Here is a 25,281-nt window from a genome sequence, read left to right as displayed (position 1 = left end):
CCTGCAGGTAGGTGCTCTCACAGTCATGCCCTGAGAACTGTCTTCTTATACCCCCAGGGGGACAAATCTTTACTGACAGAGTTGGGGCTAGCACTCAGGCCTTTGCCTCAACGGACACGACTGAGCAACTGAACTGAACTGAACTGAAGGCTCTCCCAGGTATCAGAGCTTCCAAGCCTGGAGTCACTGCAGAAAAAGTCACTCCTCCTCATCAAAATCGGCTTAGACTGTGGGAGAGTCCAAGGCCTAAGTGTGTGTTTGGTCGGGGTGGGGCATACTGGTCATAGACTATTCCCTCTGTCCTGGAGCCTATTCCCCACCTCAGTTCCATGAAACAAAGAGATGAGGCTCCAAACAGGTAAGCCTAGCCCAGATTGTTGACAAAAAAAATTTATTTCCCTTTGAAATAAAATGTACAACCCAAAGAGCACAGGGCCTAAGGCAGGAGGGAGAATGGGGGGGAACACCAGAGAGCCCGTTTCGGGGCAGGAATCTGTGCCTCTGAGCCTGCTACCTGGCACCTTTGCCAAAGAGGAAGAGTCTTAAGTCAGCAATTTCAGAAGGGAAGGGAAATACATGTTGTGTCAGGGCTTTTTCTGGAGGTCATCCTTTAGGTACAGACCACCTCCACAGGGAGAAGCAGAATGGCACAGCCCTCGCAAATCATACAGCCCCCCTCCCCCGCTGCGCCCCCGCTTCATCCACACGGACATATGGAGGCACAGCTAGGGAAGGGCACACACCAAATCAGAGGTGAAGTCAGGACTAGGACACCTGGGCAACCTTAGCAAGAGCCTGTGGTCACAGGCCTGAATGTGCAGAGCAGATGATTAGCACATGAGTCAAGTGAATGACCCCATGGGGAGAAATGGCTGTGGTTTTCTGGTAGCAGCCGCTGCTCAGTGGTCCCTGACCTCAGCGAGAGGTGGCTATGTAAAGGCCAAGAACCGGATGGTGGTTATGAACCTCAGGACTTTTTTTAGCACCAGATGGTGGAGCTCTCCTGCCAGCTCAGCTTCTTGGGGCTTCTCAGGTACAAGTGGTGCTGCTTAAAGGCCTCTGTGCCTACACGTGGAATGGGGGAAAGAAGAACCCAGCAGGGCTGGGTGAAACCTTGTCCTGGGCCCTTCCTCCCTCCTTCCCCTCTCCCCTAGCTTCAGTAGGGCTCAGAGAGGACACAGAGGGTGAGGGGAGGCCAGAGTGGTATCTTGTTCCTAGTTTCTGGGCAGTGGGCCTCCTCCCCAGCAGGAGGAGAGAAGGGTTTAGAACCGTTTTTCCTCAGGCTGGGAGGTAATGAGCAGCTCCTTGTTCCCGAAGTCCCACCACGCTGTCATGTGGAACGCCATGTTTGTCAGGACGACCGTGTACTCCAGGATGGCAAAGATGGTGTATACTGTGACAAGGACACAAGGAACAGGGCCTGATCAGCTTCCTTCTCTACCCTCCAGCGGCCTCTTGCTAGACTACCACCACCGCAGCATCACTACACAGAGTCTGGAACACAATGGCAGGCAGCCCCCAAGACCATTGCCCTATCACACATGACACAGGAAGCATCACAGCCATCCCAGGGCCACTGTGAGCACCTAGGAATCCTCGCCTGGTCTCACCTCCAGCCTCACAATACATGTTGTGCCGAAAGTAGACAGCCAGAGCCGTGAAGAAGGAGACGAAGTTGATGATGAAGAGCCGCTGTTTCCAGTTGTAGGACTTGCGGTCCTAGGGGATGAGGTCTGTGATCATTCTGCAGCTTGTTAGATGTGTATGGACAGTCTCCCCTCTTGGCCCCAACTCCTGGGCTGAGTCTTAACCATCCTTAGTCATGGAAGGGGACACAGGCATGGGCAGCAGAAATGATGGGCATTTCATAGCCCTGCATTTGGGGGTGTAATGAGGCCAATGAGGCAGTGGGTCCCTCCCATTTCAGGGGGACAGAGTAAGTTACCTGGAGTTATCTACCAACCCAACACCTCCAGATACTGTGGGGAGAAGAGAAGTGGAGGGGGGAGGGGTGGTGGGGGTAAGACTGGAATGATTACAGACCACAAACCAGGACTCAGTGCTCTTAACCTGCTGCAGCCTAGGTGCTGCCCCTCCCTCTACTCCCATATGGAGCCTCCATCTCTTCTAGAAATGTTCTCCAGGTCCTCATATTACCCAAACCACCCCAGTTTCTGACCCATCACCCTCCCCGTCCCCAAGTCCAGCCCTAGCCCCAGTTTGCCACAGAATTCCAGTTTCCACCTCACCGTTACCCACATCCTGAGGACGAGAGTCTTTGACTGTCCTCTGTGCCGCCTGGAGCCCCACTAGGGGTAGACCGTACCTCTTGACTTACTGTGTGCTTCTTGGTCAGCCGCCAGAGGATGCAGGTGAGGAGCATGTGACTGAGGGATGAGGCGATGAACACAATGAAAGCATTTTCATGGATGGCTGGAGGGAGAGAGGAGGGATGGGAGCACGCCCTGCAGGGAGCACCCAAAGCCCCACGTCGGGAGGTCCCGGGCAGGGAGAAGGCAAGGACATCCCTTCCCCGAACCCTTCCCCGCTCCTTCTTCCCTTGTCTGGACACCCACTGAAGTCCTCAGAAGAGGAGACGTAGGTGAGCACTAGCAGCGCGACGTTCTCCACGACATTGAGGCCGAAGTTGAGGCGGCAAAGCGGGCGGTAGCCGGCACAAGGGGAGGTGCAGCTGAGGTAGTGGTTCCAGTAGGCGAAGGCCACCAAGAAGCGGGGCGCCGAGTGCAGACCGATGCAGAAGCGCCACACGTAGCGCTGGGGCACCTCTCCGCCGATGGCCGAGCTCACCGACGGCAGGTAATTGGGCACCTAGAGAGTTGTGACCCATCTGGGCGCTGACCCCCTGATGCCCCGCCCACCTTGAGATCTTTCTCTTCCAATAAACACCTTGACACTCAGAAGGTTCTGCTCCAGTCCCTTCCCTCCAGGAAGTCCTCCTTCAAAGCCTCACAGCTCTCCAGGGAGACCTCCCCTTCCAAGTCCCAGACCCTCCTGTGCCTGGTTCTGACTCCCCAGCCAACCTGGGGTTCATGCAGGTGCAGAGTGGGACAGTCTCCATCTCCCTACAGATGGCTGCGAAAGCTACAGCCAGGTTCAGATGTTCTCTGAGCCTACAGCACAGGACTGTGACTTGGATAAGGAACTGTGGGAGGGTCCATGAGCCCAGCATCCCAGATTCAGTCCCAAGGATGGAAACATCTAAGCCTCCTTGGGACAGAGCTGGATTCACTTCCCAACCGAGCCTTTCCTGACTGCTTTCAGTTCACTTGTTCTTCTGGTCAGGGGTAGCAAGGCAATAGAAGGTGCTGGGAGATCCCAAGGGAGCTGGGCCAGAAGAATACCCCCATTCTGATCATGTTGAAGAAAGTGGGTGTTTCTAACCTGGTGTAGTCTAAGAAAATGACCCTGTTCTTATGTATATCTCTCATCCATTTTTCTCAAAGCCTGGAATTCCTCATTTCTTAAGGAAATGGAATGTCATTCTTTGAAGCTGAGGAAGGAGGAGATAATATCACACAACTGCAAGGACTGGTGTGTTGTTTATATGAGAGTGAGAGAATGCAGGGTAGGTAAACAGTGGTTTTGATGGGAACAGGAAGACCTTGAATGGGAGGAGGATCTCTTAGACTCTAGACTCTAGATCTCTTAGACTTTTAGACTCCAATGCCTAAAGAGTCTCTTTGACTCTAATGCCTCAAACTTTAATATGCATACAACTCATCTGAGATTGTGTGAGAATGCAGAAGCTCTGGAATCGGAAAATCTGCATTTCTAAAGGGCTCCATAACTATGGAAGTTACCAGTCTGTTGCCCACACTTTCTGTGGACTCTTTTAGACCTTCAACAAGAGCCAGAGCAGTACCAGAGCCCAGAAACCCAGAGAGGGAATGACCCTGCTGTGATGATAGCAGGACCAGTCTTCAGAGATGGAGTTCTGGAAGATCCCTTCCTGTCTGCCAGTGGGGATGCTGAATGGATCTCAGAGTGGCTGGGAAGGCAGGCAAAGATGGAAGCAGCTCACGGGGCCGGGGAGGGCCTGGGGTGGGACCAGCCAGAGCCTTCTCAAGCCTTCACAGAAAAGGAGATGGATTCCCCCCAGCACTGTCAGAGGCAGCTGAATGCAGAGCTTTCAGAGAGGGTGATGCTCTCAAGGTACAACTTGAGATACCAAAACTCAAGATCAGTCTCAGATATTCAGTGATGAGGCAGCTTGGAGGCAATGGGTGTGCATCCCAGCTCTGCCTTTCTAAGCTGGGTGACCTTGAGCAAGTCACTTTACCTCTCTGAGCTTTTCCTCACTGGCAAAATAGGGATATCACCTGCCTTGCAGGGTGATGGTGAATACTAAATATAATGTAGGCAAGGCATCTGCAGTGAGTATAAGCAATGGCTTTCAGAAGACAAACTTTCCTGAAAAGCCTGCCAAAAAATGTGTGATCTATGTGGCTACTGCAGAGAAGGCAATGGCACCCCACTCCAGTACTCTTGCCTGGAAAATCCCATGGGCAGAGGAGCCTGGTAGGCTGCAGTCCATGGGGTCACGAAGAGTAGGACACAACTGAGCGACTTGACTTTCACTTTTCACTTTCATGCATTGGAGAAGGAAATGGCAACCCACTCCAGTGTTCATGCCTGGAGAATCCCAGGGACGGGGGAGCCTGGTTGGCTGCCAACTACAGGGTTACATAGAGTCGGACACGACTGAAGCGACTTAGCAGCAGCAGCATGTGGCTACTGACCATGGGAAGGCTGGCTTCTGAGTGACAGGTGGGAGTCATATCTGGACTGGACACTGCTGAGACCTCCAAGCCTCTTCACTTGACTTTCCTGCTTCTCTGGGTAGGTCCCCTGTGTAGGGTTAGTGGGAGTGTTGTCTTCACTTCCTAGAATATTCATTCTGAAAACACCTGCCCCAACCTCAGCTACTTTAAGGAGAACTGTACCAACATCTAAGGCTTGGCTGGGAGAGCCCAGAGCACTCAAGGGCCCAGAGTCCTGACTGATGCTGGGAAATAGGTAAAGGGCAGAGATGATACAGAGTTTGGGGGAATGCCTCAGGAGGATTAGAGAATTAGGGCCCTGTGGCTACTCGTCCCATCCTCGCAAACTCCTCTCAGGTTAGGGGTGGGCACAGCATTCAAAGAGTAAGAACTGCCTCCCTCATCAACTCACTCAAACTCTCTCTCTCTCTCTCTCTCTCTCTCTCTCATACACACACACACACACACACACACACACACACACACACAATCAGGTATAGGTACTCATATTCACCCCTGCCATCCCAAGTATTAACATTCCCCACTCACCAACTATGCCAGCAACAAGCAACAGAGAAGCTATCAGAGCCCAGGTACACAGTACCCAAATCCCCCTCCCCAAAAAGCCCAGAGCTAAGGGTACTGAGAGACAGGAGCATAATTCCTTTCCCCAAGAGTAGGAACCCTTTGGCCTGGAGGACATGACTCAGTGGATCTATGGCAGGGCAACAGATCAGAAATTCACATGGTGTAAAGGGAGAGGGTCCAAAAACTTCCTTATCATAGCATGTCATGTTTCACCATTAGAGATTCATTCTTTTGCCCTTGGATAGAAGTCCCCTGACTTTTATGGATGACTTTTCTTTATTTCCTACCACCCATCCTCTTCCCCATCCCTTGCCAACTGGATAAAAATTCCTATGACAATGCAGAGTACTAACCACTATATGTGCACAGCTCCCATTCCTATCAGAACTACCTGCTACTCCTCTCTGAACTCCATCCCCTCTTCTCTAACCTCATAGTCCCCATCTCAGCTCCGGAACCTCCTGTACCATGAACTAAACCCCTGCACCCTGCTCTTGCCCTGCTGCCCTTAAATCTGTTCTGCACGCAGGAGCCAGAATGGTCTTCTAAACCTCAAATCTGATCATGTCCCTTTCTTGCTTAAAATCTTTCCAAAGCTCCCCATTGTCCCCTGGATAAAATCAAAAGTTGTCAACCTGGCACTCATGAAAATCCTTCTTCACCCCCACAGCAACAATTCCCACCCACACCACCCACACTGGACCCTCACTCCCCTCCCCCGACCCCGGACCCTTACTCCCCTTCCCCCACCCCAACCCTCACTCCAGGAAGGAAGTCTCTGATTTTGGAGCTGGGTGAAGAGCTTCTTCTGAACCCACCATCTCTGTGCTCCTTTTATCACAAAAAGGAATCTCATTTCACAGTGCTGGGAACATCTGTGCCTAAGTCTGTCTCTTGCAGGAATAAGATGCTAAGGGCAAGTCCATGTTCAACTCCATGCCTCTGATACAGAACCTGCGTCCCCCTGGGCCCTCAGAAAAGCCTTGGTGGACTGCTCTTAGAAGCAGGGGCTCCTTTTAGGTTTCCATCTGGCAGAGCTCTGAGGATACAGGCTGTGGGGCCTGAGACTGCCAGAGGAGAAACCAAGCTAGAAGAACACAAGGTAGGGCTGGGGTCTTCTCAGGTCAGACCTCTTGTTAGGGCTAAAGCCACTCGTTACTTCTCCTCACTCCTGGCCTCATCTTAGCCCATAGTTCTGGCTTCCTTTCCAGTCTGGTCTTTCTTCAGACCTCTTCTCCCTCTCGAGATCTCTCCTGCCTATTCCCTCTCTCTTCCTTTCCCCCTCCTCCCCTTCTGCCACCTTGCACCCTCTACAATCCTCTTCTAGTCTTGGAGGACTGTGACTCTACTTTCCCTGGCTCTCTCTCCTCAAAACACACCCCCTGACTTCCCCCGCCACAACCATCCTTTTATCCCCCTCCCCTCTCACCCTCTGCCTTCTCTCTGACTCTGACATTCTACCGTTATTGCCATCTCTTGAACTGGCCCTGACCCAGGCGCTGGGGAGCCTGGCACTCACCCCACAGTCAGTGGCCACTGTGTACTCAAAGTGGAACACCAGAGACCAGATGATGCAGAAGAAGAAGCCGAACACAGGGAAAGTGATGACCCATGAGACCATGGCTTTGAAGCGGAGCTGGAACACGGTCCCATCGGGGTCCAAGGGCTGGGAGGCCGCGGAGAACATCCTGTAGGGAGTGGTGCTCAGGCAGGGCAAGGGACACAACCTGGGGCCTGGTGGGGATACCTGGGCCTGGGAAAGTGGGGCATTTTCTAGAGCTAGCTCCTCAGAGGACAGGGAAGAGGCAGAGTAGAAAGAGTAGGAAGGGCATAAAGGAAAAAGAAAATGCGGAAGAGGAGGTACAAGGTGAAAGGGCCAGGACAGCAGAGAGAGGCACGGTCAGCTCATAGGAGTCCCCTTGGCACACTGCTCTTGTAGGTTCACCTCTGGAAGAGTCTGGAGAATCAAGGTTCCCAGTGGCCTGGACATGGGAGTTCTGATGGCCTGCCTCATTCCCATGACCCTCATAACCACTCAGGAAAAGGGTCAGAGGATGGAAGGGTTATTAGTCCCATATCACAGAAGGGAAGACCAAGGCCCAGAACTATGCAAGGATTAAACATTAGGACTAAGGCCTCTTGCCACCTGACAGCTTAAGTCTCCAAGCCAAGGCCTTCTTCAGGCCAAGTAACCCAGACAAAGGACCCTTGGCTCAGAGTGGCCCAAGCTCTCCTACTGACCCTGTCTGACCACATTCCTGCTCTTCACCCAAGTTCAACTAGGAACAATGGGAGGGCCCAGAACCTATTCAATGGGACCACAGGCTATCAGCCATCCCACCCCCAGGCTCAGAATGATCTAAGCCTCAGGCCAGCAGTACCCTGACCCCCAAGATACAAGGGTCTCTCCGGTGGCCCAGAGTTCTATCTTCTTCCTCTCTGAGAAGACCATGTCACCCAATTCCAGGTTTTCAGGAATCTGGGGGTCATGGGATTCTTCTCTGCTCAGCTTGAGCCTGCCATGCTGGGCCAGACCCAGGAAACAGAGACCTAGACCGAGGGGGTGGGATTTTTCTGCTCCCTTCTTCCCCTGGACAGAGAATGCCCTCCCCAACTCCCCTTGACTACATGACCCTTCAAGCTGGGCTTCCTTCTGGGGGGCAGATGGAGATGGCTTTGGATTAAAAGGCCTAGAACCAAATCTCCCCATGGGAATCAGACCTCCCTCCATTAAGGGAACCCCAGTCCACACTAGTCCAGCTCAGTTTCGGGAAATTGGGGTGGGGGTAGGCGCACAAAGCAACACTCACACTGGGTGCTGAAGGATCCGGGGCTTGGGTTGAGGGCTCTAGCCAGACTGAGACTGCTCTAAGACTTCAGGGTCCCACCCCCAGTTCCCTAGGGCCTGCCTCCCGCCCACAGTGCCCAGATCTCCACGCCTGCTGAGGCACACAGCCTTCCCAGGACCAACAAGGCCGTGTCATAAATCCCAGAACACTCTGCAAAGGTAAGAAGTGATAGCGGCCAAGGTCAGCCCACAGCAGATCCCTTTGCCAGAGATGGGGGTGGGGACTTTTCTGAGGGTTGGGTCCAGGGATGTAAGCAGGTTTCTGGGAAGGGAAAGGGAGAAAGCAGAATAGGATTTAGCCCCTTTGTGTTTGAGCAGAACTGAATATGTCTGCTGGGCCCATCAGAGAGCTAGCTAATCTTAAACAATAGATTCAGGGTCCAAAAGAGATCTGGAGGGGGCTGAACATGCGGTATCAGTGTCCAGCCTGCACCTGTGCAGAAACACCTCGTGGCAGCACAGGCTGCGTTCACAGAGGTCTAACAGCCAGTAACAGGAATAGAACAGTCCTGTTTTGGGCTGAACTGCCCAGGCCATAGGAAGTGCTATGCCTAGATCAGGTCCTCAAGACAATAGTGATTAACTGGGCCAAGCCCAGGGGCATATGTCTTATAAGGATTGCCTGACGGATTTGGAACCATGCTACCTAAGAAGAAAAAACTCAAGGGCCCCTGCATTACTGCCTTCCCATCTCTGCAGGGCTGTCTGGAAGCCAGGTGGAAAAAGCAGCTCCAAAGGTCTTAAAGCAGAGCCAGAGCTAGGACAGATACCCACCAGAAAGAGAGGGTGTGCTCACTGTAAGAAAGAGCTTGCTAATTGTTAGTTACTAAGTCTCCTTGGAATCGACTGCCTGGAAAGGAGAGAAGCCCCCCACCCCCCATCACTGGGGACATGCAAGCAGGGGCAAAATCATCTAATTACAGACTAAAGATACTTCTTTAGTATCTGGGTGAGAAATCCAGATCATACATGAAAATCTCCACGTGGATCCATCACAGTACTCCCAAGGAGTAGGGACAAAATACCCCTGGGGTCCCTAGGCCTAGTCCTGCCCAAGAGAGGCCAAGTACCCTTCCAGCCTTAGCTCCCCAAGGAGTATGCTGAGAATGGGTTATAAGTATGCTGAGGTTATTGATCCCATTATCCCTTGGAGCCTGCTACAAGGGCCAGAGCAAACACCCTATTCCGTCTAACTCCATATGCCATACAAATATTATAATTTTCTGTATGGACTATGACTACATTATATCATGCCTTCCTTTTCCCAGGACAATGGGCTGCTGTGTGTTGGGGTGGAAGGTGGGTGTCCTATCCATTTATTCAACAAATACTTTCTGATTCAGACACAATGCCCACCTTCAAGGAGCTCCCAGCCTAGTAGGAAAGAGAGACACACATGCAGTGTGACAGAACTGTATGAGAGAACACCAGTTCTACGAGCACTCAGAGGAAGGAGTGATTAAGCTTGCCCCATGGAGGCTAGAGAAGCCTATCGGAAAGAAAAGACACCTGAGAAGGGTTTTGCAAGATGAAGAGGAGTTGGCCAGGGTAAAAGAATACTGGATGCATTATCTAAAGTGAGAACCAGGTCAGGAGAGGCTGTTGGATGAATCCTTTCTGATCATCCGCTTCAGATCAACTGGTCATCCCTTTTTCTTCCAGTCCTGTTCTTTCTGATGGCTCCTAGTTCTAAGTCTCACCATACTGGCTGCAACTCAAGGCCCATATCCACCCACTGACAAATCAAGAAGAAGGATATTCTTGATTTCCTTTATTTGTATATAATAAATAAATAAAGTGGGCCCCCACACCTGCCAGTCAGATCCCAGTCGTGGTTGTACCCCATATTCTCGAGCAGATGCTCTTTATACGAAGGTGGGAAGCTCAGCTATTTGGGGGCCTTCTGAGCTCTCTGTGAGGCTGGTCCAAGGGTTCATGTAGTCTTTCCCACTTAGAGACTCTTGGCTAACTTTCTCTCCTGCCCTGTCTTCCAACTTGACAGTCTCCTTTTCCTCTTCCTCCTTCTGCTCCTCACGCTTCATATTTCCCAAACCATCTTCCCATCTCCTCTACCTGGAGTTCTACACTAACCCTGAGAAGGAGGAGAACAGGAATTCTCAACCCTGTTTTAGACATGGGGAAAGTGAGGCTGTCCCTGAGTCTCAAGTAACCCAGAGTCAGCGGATGAACTAGGAAGATAATAAAGGTTCGCAGAGGTCTTACCCCATTTATTCCAATAATCTACAGAGAAAGAACTCACAACTTTCTTTCTAGCCCAACATCCCATATCCCTATCCAAGAGGGTGTATGGACACCTAGGGAACCTCAGAGGTCATGGGACCTACCCCAGAAAACACATGTACATACATATAATCAGGTCCCCAGTCAGACAGGCACAGATAGTCTCTCTCACACACAGACCCCAATCAAAGCCATTATAGTCATGTCCCTCACAGTTAACACACACACTTACATAATCACATTCCCATGGAGACAAGCACAGCCCACAACAGAGCCACACTAAGAAGCCCCAAGTGCCCTCTAGCCCAGTCTTATTCTCTACCCTCCAGAAAACCCTGGGGCTGCTGAATCTGCCCCTCTGTGAAGTAAGGATTGGGTTCTGGGTTCTGGAGCTACCCAACTTTAGGGACCCTGTCCCCCAGTGACCTCCATGAAAGGTGGAGGGAGACTAGTCCTTGGGACCTCCATTTGCAGGCACCCCCAGCAGCCCAGTAATGTGTGATGGCTAATTCTTTTACAAGAGATTCAGGATTCAAAACAGATCTGATTAGGCCTGAATACAAGGTATCAATGCCTCCCCCCCCAACAAACCCTACCCCACAGTGTGTGGCCGTAGTCTCCTTGAAGTGGAAGAGCAGGGACCAGAGGACGCAGAAGAGGAAGGCGACAAGTGGACAGCAGACCGTGACCAGGGCCACCAGGGTGAAGCGGAGCCGGACCAGGGTCCCATCCCGGTCCAGCGGCAGTGGAACCTGGTACATCTTGTCAGACCTGGGGATGGAGTGGTGTGCTGTCAGGGCCCAAGGTAGTGAGGCTGGTACTCAGTGGGGAAGCCAGCCCTTGTGCTCAGTCCTCAGTTTAGCTGTGGGGTGGGGGGAATCTGAGAAGGAAGCCACCGAGCCCCTAAGCTTGGACAGCTACTGCCCAGGACGAGGAAGATGGACTCAGACTCCCATGAGAACATTCACCCTCCATTTCAGAGGAAAGAATGAACCCAATCTATGCTAAGATGAAGCTTGAGTAAGTCAGGAAAACTTCTCATCCCTATGCCTGGCTTGACAGGAGCTGGTTGAACTAGTCTCTCTTGTTTCAGGAACAATCCTAAAACCTCCCAGTGGTCAGAATGGCCCATCTCCTCCCCCAGACCTTGGAGCCTCCATGTTTCAGGGCCTCCCATCGGCTCTCTCAGCTTCATCCATCGGCTCAGGACCCTTCTGCACCTTCAGTCCCTTCCCAGGCTCTGTGTGCTCTGTGTGCTTGCACCGCAGTCCACAGTGGCAAGGACTCCATGGAAGCCAGCAGAATGCCAACCCCCTGCCTGTCCCCACCCGCTGCCTCACGTGTTTTGAGACTGAAAGGCTTTGCAGCATCAGGCCTGGTGCTAGCCTAGGCTTGCTGTTTGCTGAAGAGAGCTGCCTGGTCAGCTTCTGGAGGCTTCCCAGTCCCCAGGGGCCTGTCCACTCTCCTCCAGGAACTAGGTAAGGTCTGAGATTTGCCCCCCTCCAATGAGATGAGGATATCTAGGGTCAGGCCTTATACTACCAGCCAAGTATACACCAGCAATCCTAGTCCAGCCCCAACCCCAGGGCACTGAAGAGGACACTGAGGCCAAGAGACTGGCAGGACTCAGGGACTGGACTGGCTTGGGGTCACACAGCAAATAGAAGGAAGAGCCAGCAGTGAGGAGACATGGCACTCAACATCACACACTGCACTCTGGCCTTCCTTGACCCCCTCCTCCCTGGGCCAGAGCTCTGGGCAGAAGGGTCAGGTTAGGAGGGGAAAGAGAAGGGGAAACTGTCCCTAGGAGGAAAAAAGCTAAAAAAACAAATCCTATATAGATGAGTTAGCCCTGTTCCCATTTTAAAGACGGAGAAACCAAGACACAGAGAGAGGAAGGTCCTTTCTCAAAAGGACATGCTGAACCTGAGGGAAAGCCGTCCTCAGAACTTAGGCATCCTGTTGCCAAACTATGGCTGACTCAGATACACAAAGAGCCCGCAAAGAGCCCGCCCTTCTGGACTCCAGGGCCTGGCCTGGAGACCAAGCCCCAGCTCTGCCTGGCCCCGCCCTCAGGAAGAACTCTGACCTCCTGGAGGCCAGCCTCCTCCTGGAATCTGGAAAATGCCAGGTGGATATGCCTCTCATCCATCTTCCTCCACCCACCTCTCTGCCAGGCTCTGTCAGGCAGCCTGCCGCAACTGCTCAAGCTCCAGTACTTCCGGGGGCTAGACGCTTCCCAGAGAGTGGTGGAAGTGGCTCTGGTGGCCCTCCCAAATTAAGCACATTCTGACATTGTTCGGATCATCCCCAAAGACCTTCCCCACCCAGCTCAAATCCAAATTCTGTGGTTGTAATGGTACTAGTGCCCCTTTCCAACATCCCTTCCTGAAGCCAGCTGCTCTGGATCACTCAGGAATCACTGGGACCCCCAAACTGAAGAGCAGATCCTCAGGGAATGAATAGGCAGTGCCTAAGACAGGGGATGATAAGGTTTCAGGAATAGTCTGTTCCATTTCTTGGAGGTATACCTAACTTCCCTTTTAGCTGTGTGACCTTGGGCAAGTCACCTAACCACTCTGGGCCTGTTTTCACAGTTATACAACATGGGATTGTGTGATCTGGATTACTAATAAGTCCATACCAACTGGGTCATTCTACTCTCCCAGGCCTCAGGACAGAGAGCTCCCTATCTGAAGGGCAGCTGTTCAGCCCCAGTCAACTCTAACTTCTTTCTACACAGGTACCACTCCACTGAAAACTGCTTTCTCAGGAGTATCCCTAGTTTATTTCCAGAGATCCTCAAACATCTTTTCAGGCTCCAGTCCAAAATCCACACTTGTTGGATGAGTACTAGGCACCCTGTTCAGAACTAGATATACATTGTTTCTTTCAATCCTCACAATACAACTCTACGAGGTAGGCACTATAGCCTGTATATTTCCATTTTACAGAAGAGGAAAGTGAGGCTCAAGGAGGTTAACACTCGCTCAAGGTCATAGGCTAATGACTGGCAGAGCTGGGATTTGAAACTCATCTCTGTGGTTGCAAAGCACCCCCGCACCTCCCTCCTGGTATAATCTGGACCAGGAGTCGCTGCGGAGTGAAGCCGGGAGAGCTCACTCCGGCACATCGGGCACGTGTCGGGGAGCAGAGGGAAAAGGGGTCAGCTCAGCCAGCGAGGAGAGGAGAGCAGCGGTTCCTGGGCAGGTCGCGGGACCCCCACAGCCTGGGGCCCGGCCCTGCGGAGGCCAGACCGCGTGACGGAGCTCCTCCAAGTGGGGCTGCAGGCAGCCCCGAATACCCATCCCCATACTCACCCAGGCTGCGGCGGCGAAGAGGCCGCGCCGGCGCAGGCCGGGAGCCGGGAGCACCGGGGGGAAACCCAGGCCCGGCCCGGGGGGCGAGCGGCAGGGGGCGGGGCGGAGCGGGAACGGCGGGGGCGGGGCCGGCGCGCTCGAGGCGGAACTTGGCAAGGAAACTGAGCCCAATTGCTCTGCTGGCCCCTCCCTGCTTCTGCGGCCCAGGACCCAGAGCTGTCCCCCTTAATCTGGCGTCCCCTCATGCCATGCCGATCCAGCCCTGGTCTGCCCCACTAATTCCGGCTGCGTGGGGGCAGCCGGAAGAGCCCCGGACAACTGGGTTTGCCACGCTGGATAAGCCACCTTGTCACCTTACCTCTCAGCAGCGTTCCATTACCTGTTGAAAGAACATACAGTTAATTCAGGAAGGCCCCGAATTCTCTCATTTCCTGACCCCGGTGTCTATCCACCCCCACCCCAATCTAGACGAATTATCCAGCTATCCAGCTTCGTCCTTTTAAAACACTAAACCAGTTTGGCCCCAGCCTCGGTGCCCCTCCCCTAAACTTTACTCCCCAGAACCCAGTCGGGGCATTTCAGCAAAGGGAAGAGCACATAATAAGGAGTGAGATCCCGTGGGGCCCACCCCCGAAACTCTGGGCCAGAGCTATTCCTGCCCTTGATCAGGAGAGGGCGCCTGGTCACATCTGTCATAAGACAAGAGAGCTGATCTCCTTCCTTCGCCCAGTCCCGGGTCTCTCTTCACCGTCAGGGCTGATCCCCAGAAACCAGCCTCCACGCGGGCTTCCTTCCCCATCCTGACGGATCCCTGAAGGGGACTTGTGGCTACCTTTATAAAGACCGTTCTACCTCAATAGGGAAAAAGGATGAAGAGGCCAGTAATCCCTCCTCTAGTTAAAATGTGGGGTTGTCTGAGCACATGCAGCAGGTGCAGGATGCCTGAGGTAGACACTGTTTCCATCACATCGTTCCCATTTAAATCCACACATTTTGAGCACCTCGTGTGTCCCAGGCACTCTTCTACATTTTATGTGTTATCCCATTTAATCCTCATAAAAGCCCTATGTGGTAGATACTATTAATATCTCCATTTCACCAATGGAAAACAGAAGCCAAGTTACCTAATCACACAGCTAGCAAGTGTCAGAACCAGGATTGGGTCTAGCACCTAAGGGCATTCCCTTAATCACTATATACTGTTAATTCCACAAGGTAGCTCTCATCATCACTTTGTAGAAGGGGAAACAGAGGCCCAGGTTTGATTAACTTGCCAGAGCCCTTTTGCGTGCATTCACTCTTGTTCATTTACTCAGCCTAGGCCCTCTCTGTGGCAGGCCCTGAGCTGAGCAATGGTGGGGGACCCAGAGGTATCCTGCTTACTACTGGGGGCTTCAAATCTACAAGGAAGGTGTCTTATTAAAAACTACTTTTCTTGACTTGAATTCTCCCCAACACTGTCCTTTAAGGTCCCAGGGCAAGTGAGCAATTAGTAAAACTTTAGTGAAAGAACCACTCCTATTTAGTTTTGAAAACAATTTAGGTTTTCTTCCTTGGGGCTTCCTGTCATCCTCTTTGTCTAGCTCCAACCCACACGTGCCTGCTCCTGGCCCTTGCTTCCTATCTTAACCCCTTATCTGTTCCTTTGACTCTAAGTTCTATTCCCTGGGGCTGGGTCCTTTCTCCCTGCCTCTAGACTACCTCTAATGCCTGAAACTTGAGGCACTCTAACTGGCATTTAATTATCTGGTGATTTGGACGATTCCCCATCATACAGTCTGGAGTCTCAGTTTCCTCATCTCTAAAATGGTTTTAGGAATATCCACATTATAGGGTTGTAAGAATTAGATAACATACATGCCAGGTATGTGGAAGGTACTTAATATACCACGTTAACTACAGCTAGATGTGTCAGCTACAGCAGGAACTTGTCCTGATTGAGCCTTTTCTGAATTGTCTGACCTCAGCAGTCACTGATCCTCTCTGAATCTGTTTCCTCCACTGTCAGTTTGAAAGACTGACTCCTACTTGATTTATATGCGGAAAAGTGGAAGAAAAAGATAAGTTCTTACTATGTGCCAGGGATTTCATATGCATTCTCTTAGTCGATATTCTTAATAATCTGGTGAGCTAAGTTTGATGAAAGCCATTTTACAGAGAAAGAAGTTGAACAAGCATCTAAGCTTCTAGTCTCACCCTTATTCAGGAGGCACTCGATGTTTGCTGAACTGGCGTTTATCCATTGTCCAAATAGCTGCTGCTTTTGTTGAAGCTTTCCAGTGTCTCCTGACCTCCCAGTTGGTTTGCCTGGTACCTAGACATACCCCAAGGAGACCTGTGCCTGAAACACCACCACCATCTTTAAGACCTTAGCCATGATCACCGCTCCAATCCCCTTTGCACATATGCATACCAGATAGTCCAAGCTGTCTGAGAATTTGTTTTCAGGGTTGTTCCAGAAGCATGGGGTGGTACAGAGGTGGAGTGGGCGGTGGAGCAGAACAGGGGAAGTGAATGTGGGATGTAGTTGTCAAGGAATGCTCCCTGTAGGAGATCTCCTTCACTACCCTCCTACCTCTCCATCATCTTCCCCTTTACAGTCACATTGGCTCTTTTAATGACACAGAACTGATCACATCTGGCCCCTGCAGCAAATTAGTAAATCCTCATTGCTTTGGGGGCTTCCCAGGTGGTGCTGGTAGTATAGAACCTGCCTACCAAAGCAGGAGACATAAGAGATGCAAGTTCAATCCCTGGGTCTGGAAGATCCCCTGGAGGAGGGCATGGCAACCCACTCCAGTATTCTTTCCCGGAGAATCCCATGGACAGAGAAGCCTGGTGGGCTATAGTCTATAGGGTCACAAAGAGTTGGACACACTGAAGTGACTTAGCAAGCACATACACATGCCCTTTAGGATCTAGGGCAAACTCCTTAGTGCAGTATTGAACATCTTTCACAATCTGGTCATCCTCTGTTCCAGCAACCACATATTTTAACTATACTCACCTCTTACATGGAACTCTGCTTAACTTTCTCCTTATCTCTCCCTATCCCCATGATCTGCCCACTCCACAGGCAATCTCTCATGGCTTTCCATTGCACCTTTTTTAGGGCTCTGACCACAATTAAGCAAAATAACTTGCTGCCTATTCCCTCCATCTTCCTGCCTATTCCCTCCATATTCCTTCCTCCATCATCAAATGAGCAATAGTTCAGAACTCATTTAAGGACAGAACCTCCACCTATTTCATTTATTTCTGAATCTCTCAGCTCAGTTTGGGACAGGCATACAGTAGGAGCCCAGAAAACGTTTGCTGGATTGATGTAATTGAATTGGATTTTGAAGGATGGGTAGAATTTAGATATATCAAGAAGAGATTTAGGAACTGCAAGAAAGGCAGCTGAAGAATGACTGCTGGTGATAGAGGGTGGAGGCAGAGGGAGCATGGCTTGGAGATAAGTGAAGTGGCAGAGACAGAGGCAGTGTGAAAGCATCTGGCCACATCAGGCCAAACTCTGCCCTGCCTCCTAGGCAGCCTCAGGAAAGTCTTCCTGGGTTGAAGAGGAGTGTTCTTTGTTCTTAGAAATTTTTTCAGGGCAGAGACATCTTTCTTGGATGGCTTTAAACTACTCACCCTATGCTGACCCATCTTTGCTCTAGCTCCACTCTGCCTCAGATAGCAATTACATCTTCATTGTTCTGCAGAACATTTTTTGGCTCCTATCACTTCTAAGATGAAGTCCCAGTTTGCACCCGTGGATACACTGGGCTCTTTTCCGGTCCTACATCTCTGTCCTCCCTGTTCATCTGGCCTGGAATTCACCTTTTCCTTGTCTCAGCAAAGTCTACCCTTCCTAAAAAGGTATTGATTAGCATCATACCTTAGTAAGTTAGAAATGCATGTGGTAACTTCTAAGGCTATTACTAAAATAATAGAAAAATAATTTAATTTCCAAACCAATGCAGGAAGAAAAATGAAATAATCCAAGACTGCAAGAAAGGAGATTTAAATAGCCAATAAGCACATGAAATGATGGTCAATATCATTAGTCATTAGGGAAATGTATTAAGAAAACCCCACAGTGAGATGCCATTTCACACCCTCTAGCATTGCTATAATTAAAAAAAAAAAAAAAAAGAAGGAAGAGAAAAGAAAATTACAAGTATTGGCAAAGATGTGGAGAGATTAAAACCCTCATACATCACTGGCAGGAATGTAAAATGGTACAGCCACTTGGAAAATAGTTCAGCAGCTCCTTAAGTTAAACATAGAGTTACTATATGACCCTATAGCAAATTTACTCCTAGGTATAAACATAAGAGAATTAAAAACACATGTCCACAAGAAACTTGTCCAAGAATGTCCATAGCAGTATTATTTATAGTGGAATAATCATTATTTATGGTGGAAACAACTCATGAATGCATAAACAAAATATGGTTTATTCATAAAATGGAATATTATCCTACTTATAAAAAGGAATGAAGTACTGGTGCATGCTACAACTTGGATGAACCTTGAAAACATTATGCTAAGTGAAAAGAAGTCAGACACAAAGGCCATGTATTTTATGATTCCATTTACATGAAATGTCCAGAATAGGTAAATCCATTGAGACAGAAAGTAGATTAGTAAATTGCCAGAAGCTGGGAGGAAAGGGAGCTGGGACATTACTGCTAATGGGTCTGGGGTTTCTTTTTGGGATTATTAAGATGTTTTGGAATTATATAGTGGTGGTGGTTTCACAACCTTGCAAATATAATAAAAACCTCTGAATTGTACACTTCAAATGGGTGAATGCTATATTATGAAAATTATATCTCAATTTTAAAAATCTGGCAAAGAGCTGGGCCTCAGTAAATGGCAGTTATTCTTACCAAAGAAACAGAATTTTTTAAAGTATATTTTAAAAAGAAGAGAAACAGAAACAGAACATCTGGAGGAAAGAGAAAGTCTAAAATGTTAGATAAAATCATAAATATACCAGTAAATTCATTAAACGCAATTGATTAAATGCTCTAGTTAAAAGTCAAAGATATTCACAAAAGATTTATATATTGATAAATCTAGTTATATGCCATTTATAAACATCACCCTTCCTTATCAAGTTATAGGAAAAGAAAAAGGAAATCAGTATTTACTGTATGCTTACTATGTGCCACACAGGGGCCAAATCTTTTGCAAATTCTATGATCATATTGATATTGTGCCCACTTTATAGACAAGGAAACCAGGGTATAGGATAATTAAATAATTTGTGTAAGATCTAAAAAGTGGCAGATCTAGGATCTGAACTTACATCTGTTTGAATCTAACTCCACTGCTCTTTCCAATGTACCGTATAAGAAATGGAGAATCATCTCACTGGAAGAAAGTCTCTTGCTCTTTTATGATTCTTTAGTCCTTAGTGGTCTGTCTTCTCCCTGGATTGCTGCATAGAGTGAGTTCTCAGGACGTGTGTAAGAGAGACTGGGAGCTCCTAGGATAGAATGGATTTTACTTAGCTTTGTCTCTCTTGGTTAGTGCAGTGTTGAGCAAGGGACATCTCTGAGCTCCTGATACTCAGGACAAAACCTGGCTCAGCAAACTTTGGTGAACATGCACCAAACTCCTTGGCTTTACAGGGGAAGAAGGAAGGTGATGACAATCAAAAGGGGTGTTATCAGAATTAGGCAGAGTAAGAGTATGTGGACCCAGGAAGCCTTGGCCCACAAAGAAGTCCTTCCTGGGGCAGAAGTCCCTGGGAATGATGAGCCTGTGGGCCACATGCCTACCAGAGTATGTAACAAGAGGTTCTTCTACTTAGAAATCACCATGGTGATAGGAAATTCCTTCTGGAGCACTTCTTGTCCAATGTCTCCTCCTCCAGTCTTCCAGTAAGTATACACTACTTAAGAGGCTCAGCTCCTACACACCTGCTAATACTCTGGACTGAAATACTCACTCATATAAGGCACATTTCTGAGCTTCTTGTCTGTGTCTGAGTCCATGTCTTAGAATGGGAGTTTCTTAACCTTTTTAAAGAATACAAATAATACCTACTATTTATTGAGGGTACCAGTGTACCTGGTACCATATGCCTTATTTCATTTAATTCTCACAACTCTGTAAGGCAAGTACTGATATTATCCCCATTTTACAGACAAGAAAACTGAGGTTCAGAAGAGTTAAGAAATTTCCCCAAGTTCATACAGCTAATACATGGTTGGGCTCAGATTTAAAGGCAGGGTTCTCTGACTCAAAAATCCCATACTTTTACTTAAGAAAGTAATTCACTCATTTCTGCATCAAACATTTAATGTGCACCTGGCCTCAGGGTGATCAAAATAAGTAAGTAAAGAAAAGGCTTAAACAGAGTTGGGTTTGAGGATTGGAAAGTGAGAAATCAAAGATTCAGGAGGGCAGTGAGGAAGTTGCTGTAACCCTCCAGGGAGACTTAATGACTTTCTGATGCTGAGCACAGGCAAGGGAGGGTGGAGGGAAAGGAGTAATACTTTGATGGAGGAGTTAGGGGAAGGTGTCTGGAGTCAGAAATTTAGCTTTACTATTTGATCATCCATATATTTACTTTTTTCTTCCTTCAAGCATCTACTGAACAACTACAATGTACTAGGTTTCTCCCACCCATTATCTTATCTTCACAACTACTCCACTTTTTAAGTATCTCTAATCCCTTGCCACCACTGAAAACCCACAATTTAGCTTTATCCATGTTTTGGCTCATTTCAATCTTGTATTAATGTCCCAGGAGGAGGGGGCGGTGGAGTGGTTATCCTAATAGGTTCTGCTTTCTGAGCACAGTACCTGCTATTTTGTGTGGAACCCTTAGTCACTTCGGGCTTCCCTTGTGGCTCAGCTGCTAGAGTCCGCCTGCAATGCGGGAGACCTGGGTTCGATCCCTGGGTTGGGAAAATCCCTTGGAGAGGGGAAAGGCTACCCACTCCAACATTCTGGCCTGGAGAATTCTATGGATTGTATAGTCCATGGGGTCGCAAAGAGTCAGACTGAGCAACTTTCACTTTCACTTTCCACTTAGTCACTAGATCTAGTTTCTAGAACATGTTCAACTCACCCCTTTGAGATAATCTGTCTCCTGCTCCCCCAGGCTAGACCCTGGGGGAAAAGGAAAAGTGAACCCGCTCAGTCGTGTCCGACTCTTTGCGAACCCGTGGACTGTAGCCCTCCAGGCTCCTCTATCCATGGGATTCTCCAGGCAAGAATACTGGAGTGGGTTGCCATTTCCTTCTCCAGGGGATCTTCCCAACCCAGGGATCAAACCCCTGGATCAAACCCTAGTCTCCCGCATGGCAGGCCGATGCCTTATCCTCTGAGCCACCAGGGAATACAAGGCAAAGGAACACCAATTTGAAAAAGAAGCTCTAACCTCCAAGAGCCCCGCCCTGAAGATAAGACAGTAAGTAACAGAATACAAAGAAACAAAGCTGTAACAGAGGCCTGCCCAAGCATCACCCCAACTCGCTGGAAAGGCTGATCACAAAGGTATCCCAGGGGAGGCGGGATCATTTCAATTAGAACTTTAGGGGTTCCTAAAGTGCAGGTGGGAAAAAAGTCCCAAGAATTGTAATTTGTACCAAACCCTAAGCTGAGCCACTCCCTTAGGGCATCACTAACACTCCCAATGTCTATGCTATGGATTCAGAGAGGGAGAGGTTAAGTTGGGCTGGCATGTATCAGGAGACAAGAAGGCCAGGTTTGGGGGCCTTGGAGCAGCTGCAGGCGAGCTACGCAGATAGACCTAGGCGGGCTCTCCAGCTCCGCACGTGGTCTGGGCAGGAAATGACGGCCGGACGACAGGAGAACTTTCCCATGACCACCCGCGGACTGAGGCAAAGGAAGGGTAGAAGAGTGAGTTACCATGCCATCCTGGAGCTTCACTCTGATTGGCCCGAGTCTCAGCAGTCTCGGTGTCTCTGCTCCAGAGAAGGGCGGAGCCTCGGCATAGCGTCATCACCCTTATCCCACCCCCCGCCCGATGTAGCCAGTCACCAGCCCACTTCTAGGGGCCCTATGTGACGTCACTACCCCCTCCCAGCCAACCGCAGCGACGAGGGGCAGCACTCCATGTCCCTCCTTACCGCCCTTCCCCTTTTCTCCCCCTAATTCCTTCGGTCCCGCCTCTTCCCCTCTCCTAGTCTCCCAAAGACAGCCCTCACGTTCGGTTTCAAAAGACCCGTGGTCCAATGAATAACAGGGCGGATGTAGAGTGGCGGCGGCGTCTGCCAATGCGCAGACTGCGAGGGCGGAGCGCTAGCAGCGAGCCTCTGACGGAGGGCGGCGTGTGACGCAGTCGGGCCCTCTACGCGCTGCGCCCGGAGCGGCGGTCGGTGGTGGCGGCGGCGGCGGCGACGGTTTCGTGGCGGCCGCGCGCTGCTCTCTGAGCGGCGGGTGGTGGTCCGGCCTAGGCCCTCACTCCTGACACTTCCCCTCCCCCACCGCACCGGGGTAAGTCGGGAGCCGGGGTGGTGAAGGCCGGAGTCCGGCAGGCTCCTCCTCCACTCTGGGAGGGCGGGTGCGCGGGGCGTCCCAGGCCCTCTCCGCGCCCGAGCCTCGCGCCCTAGCGCGCACCTTCTGCCCTGAGGGAGGGGGCGGGGCCCGCAACCTGCGGGCCCAGAGGCCTGGCCCTTCTAGCTCTGAGGAGGGGTCGTTCTCTGTGGGTTCTGGGCCTGGGGGTCTCGCGTTGAAGCCTCCCTTTAGTGAGCGTTTCTCTAGCAGGTTGTACTCATTCATTTGCCCGTCAGTGATTAGGTGGGCAGGCCCTTGGCGGGGGCAGCGCCTTGAGACCCTGAGGGACGGTTTCCTCAGCACTTCACTGATCATCGTGCGGGATTGGGCTTTATTTGCTTTGGCTTCTCCAAGGGGAAATTTGCAACCCCAGGGGAGGGTGAGTGGGTCGGGAGTTTGTGAGCTTATTACAACTGTATCTGAGAATTAAGGTCATTTAATGGAGTGAAACCTTACTTTTTGTTCTCCCACGTGTCCCACATAAAGTTAGACGAGAAACAGGGTGAGGTTTCTGGATTACTTATTTTAGCCATAAGGACCTTGGAAATTAAGTCAATTCTCCTACCCTATATCACGTGCAAGTTTCACAGGTGGAGAAGCTGAGGCCCAGAGAAGAAACAGTACTAGAAAGTGCCAGAAATTTTTCTACTATACTGCCCTCCCTGGGCGTTCTAGCCCCCCATTACTGAGAATTCCCTTTAGAAAAGTGGAGGGGTTAAGATTGTGACATTGAGTAGTTGGAAGCAGAAACCTAGTTTTCAGTATCGTTTCCGATTTGGTTGCTACCCGCCCAGTTCACCTTAAGGCAAACGCTTCGTTAGTGGAACCCTAGACTAGACCATGAGAACTAAACTTAAAAGTTGAAGAACATCAGGGGTATCATGTATTGGGAATGAATTGATAAGGCTACATATTAGTGGCTAGTTCCCTGATCTAGGTCTGAAATTTTTATTTGTGTCAGCTGCTGAGGATTCAGAAGAAAGGGTCCAGTTAGTGAGCTACAGTAGAGTTGAAATAGAAAACAGGAAATATAGACAAAACTTAGAAAGATACACAGCAGTCATTTGGTACTTCTTGTATCTTGGGACTCATAACTCCTCTCTTACGGAATTTGAAAACAGAATAAGGTGAGAAAATTAAACTATTTTGGGAGAAGAAGCTAGGGAAGAAAGAAGAGAGCAATGATCATTCCCTGTGATAGTCTTATAAATTCAGAAAGAAACACTTGTTAGACAGATGGTGTGTTTGGAACTTGTTGAAGAAGTTTAGATATATAGAAAACAAACCAGAAGTTGGACAGGAAGGAGGTTCTGGGAAATACTTTTGGTAAATTTATTTTTTGACTCGTCAACTTTCCTCTTGTTTTGATGACGGAGCAAAAATTGAGAAATGTAGTATCTAAGAGCAGGAGAAAACTGTAGTCTTAATACTAAGGGGTGAACACAGGGTGTGTTTTCTGTGCCATTTTCTCTTCTGGGAAGCCTCTCCCGGCATTCTTTCCCCTGCAGCCTTCTATAACACTTATTTGATACTTCTGTTTATGACACCAGTCATTTTGTATTTCAGCTGTGTCTTTTTATTAGACTGGTAAAAAATTTTTTGTCTTGTATTCAGTTTGCTTTTCACATAGTAGGCCCTCAGTAAGTGTGCTTGTCTGAATGGATAAACAAATTGGAGGAGTTAAGCCTAAAAATAGTGTATAAAGAGGCTAGGTATTTGTGTACTCCTGAAATACCAGGCCCAGATAAGAGGACCCATACCGTTTGTGTGTTACGTTGTACTTTGATATCTGACTATTCATGTCCACTTGCTCCTAGACAGCTAATAACAAGCACAACTTTTAGGGAACTGAAGTCATAGCTTGGAAATGTTACTTCCTTGTGATATTTTTACAGTAGCAAGTAACCTTAGGAATGGAGAAGGCAATGGCACCCCACTCCAGTACTCTTGCCTGGAAAATCCTATGGACGGAGGAGCCTGGTAGGCTGCTGTCCATGGGGTCGCTAAGAGTCAGACACACTAAGCAACTTCACTTTCACTTTTCACTTTCACGCATTGGAGAAGGAAATGGCAACCCACTCCAGTGTTCTTGCCTGGAGAATCCCAGGGATGGGGGAGCCTGGTGGGCTGCAGTCTGTGGGGTCGCACAGAGTTGGACACGACTGAAGCGACTTAGCAGCAGCAGCAGCAACCTTAGGAAGGGGTAGTAATACTGATGTTTAATTTCCAGTAAATATCACATCTGTAATTATGCAATCTGTTCAAAGCTTAAGGGAATAAGAAATTGAGAGATTTAACAATAGGTATTAGAGACAAAGTATATAAACAACGTTTCTTGAGAATTTGGCACATTCTGTGTGTTTAGAATTGAACCTAAGTATTTTTCATTTATGTATTGTATTTTACCCATTAGATACTCATAACACCCCCTCCCCAAGATTTAACAATCAAGAATGTCTTCAAACGTTGTCAAATGTTACTTAGGAGGCAAAACTGCCCCTCAGTGAGACTGCTGCTCTACAGAGAACGTTCCCAATATTTCAGTAAAAAATCTTACCTTTATCATACTTTGTCTATGTTTGTGGAGTCAGCTAATAAGTTGTATTTGGTTGAGATATCCTTGAAAACCCTTAAATTGTCAAAATCTGGGATGGGAAGCTAAAAAGAATACTAGAGTTGCTTCCTTTAGTTTCTCTTTTCATGTCTGTGGTAGCCTCCCTTTCTCTGGAATAGGAGAAATTAGAGTCCTGTTTGAAAGGGGATAGGTCATTGGGTAAATAGAGCAATATTTATTTCATTTTTTGTGGAAGAAGCCAAAAGAGCTTGTACTTGAATTGATACAATTAAATGGGATGCTATATCTGGTCCTAAGAGTGAAGCTGGGAGGTAGTAGGGTGAGTTGGAAGATGTGAAACTGGAGTCAGACGATTAGAAGGGGGCCCTAACAGTTCAAGTTTGAGGTCTTGGGACTTCTTTA

General features: G+C 49.2%; 2 protein-coding genes across 13 annotated transcripts in view; one reads left to right on the top strand and one right to left on the bottom strand.

Annotated features, from left to right (window-relative positions):
• Window positions 1-374: 374 nt before the first annotated feature.
• Window positions 375-21,783, bottom strand: PGAP2 (post-GPI attachment to proteins 2). 10 transcript variants are annotated; one of them, XM_070383818.1, is made up of 8 exons: window positions 21,657-21,783; window positions 14,137-14,157; window positions 11,055-11,229; window positions 6,889-7,057; window positions 4,761-4,869; window positions 2,339-2,433; window positions 1,611-1,719; window positions 375-1,393 (listed from the first exon to the last, which is right to left on the bottom strand). In XM_070383818.1, exons 1-8 carry the CDS (start codon window positions 21,748-21,750, stop codon window positions 1,263-1,265), a joined length of 903 nt encoding a protein of 300 aa, XP_070239919.1. In that variant the 5' UTR covers window positions 21,751-21,783; the 3' UTR covers window positions 375-1,262. The 10 variants fall into 10 exon arrangements, with proteins under 10 accessions (XP_070239919.1, XP_070239918.1, XP_070239916.1 ...); XM_070383817.1 differs by having other exon boundaries at window positions 2,327-2,433; window positions 21,657-21,782; XM_070383815.1 differs by lacking the exon at window positions 4,761-4,869 and adding an exon at window positions 2,577-2,829 and having other exon boundaries at window positions 21,657-21,780.
• A 255-nt stretch (window positions 21,784-22,038) lies between these two features.
• The window catches only part of NUP98 (nucleoporin 98 and 96 precursor), an 86,763-nt gene continuing 83,520 nt past the window's right edge, over window positions 22,039-25,281 (top strand). Inside the window, exon 1 of one of the 3 annotated variants that reach the window (XM_070383811.1) lies at window positions 22,039-22,244. The gene's annotated coding sequence lies outside the window, so the exon portion shown is untranslated. The remainder of the gene's footprint in view (window positions 22,245-25,281) is intronic. The other 2 variants (XM_070383813.1, XM_005886640.3) reach the window with 2 other exon arrangements.

This window comes from Bos mutus, chromosome 15, assembly GCF_027580195.1.
Source record: "Bos mutus isolate GX-2022 chromosome 15, NWIPB_WYAK_1.1, whole genome shotgun sequence".
NCBI lineage: Eukaryota > Metazoa > Chordata > Mammalia > Artiodactyla > Bovidae > Bos > Bos mutus.
The sequence above is the reverse complement of the archived record's forward strand: the minus strand, read 5'-3'. Positions and strand labels throughout refer to the sequence as shown.

Coding starts and splice junctions, on each gene's coding strand:
- PGAP2 (XM_070383814.1), bottom strand. CDS start 21,750: ATGACGCTATGCCGAGGCTCCGCCCTTCTCTGGAGCAGAGACACCGAG. Junction 2,434..2,576: donor CTCCTCTTCTGAGGACTTCA/GTGGGTGTCCAG, acceptor CTCTCCCTCCAG/CCATCCATGAAAATGCTTTC. Junction 1,720..2,326: donor AGCACACAGTAAGTCAAGAG/GTACGGTCTACC, acceptor CTCATCCCCTAG/GACCGCAAGTCCTACAACTG.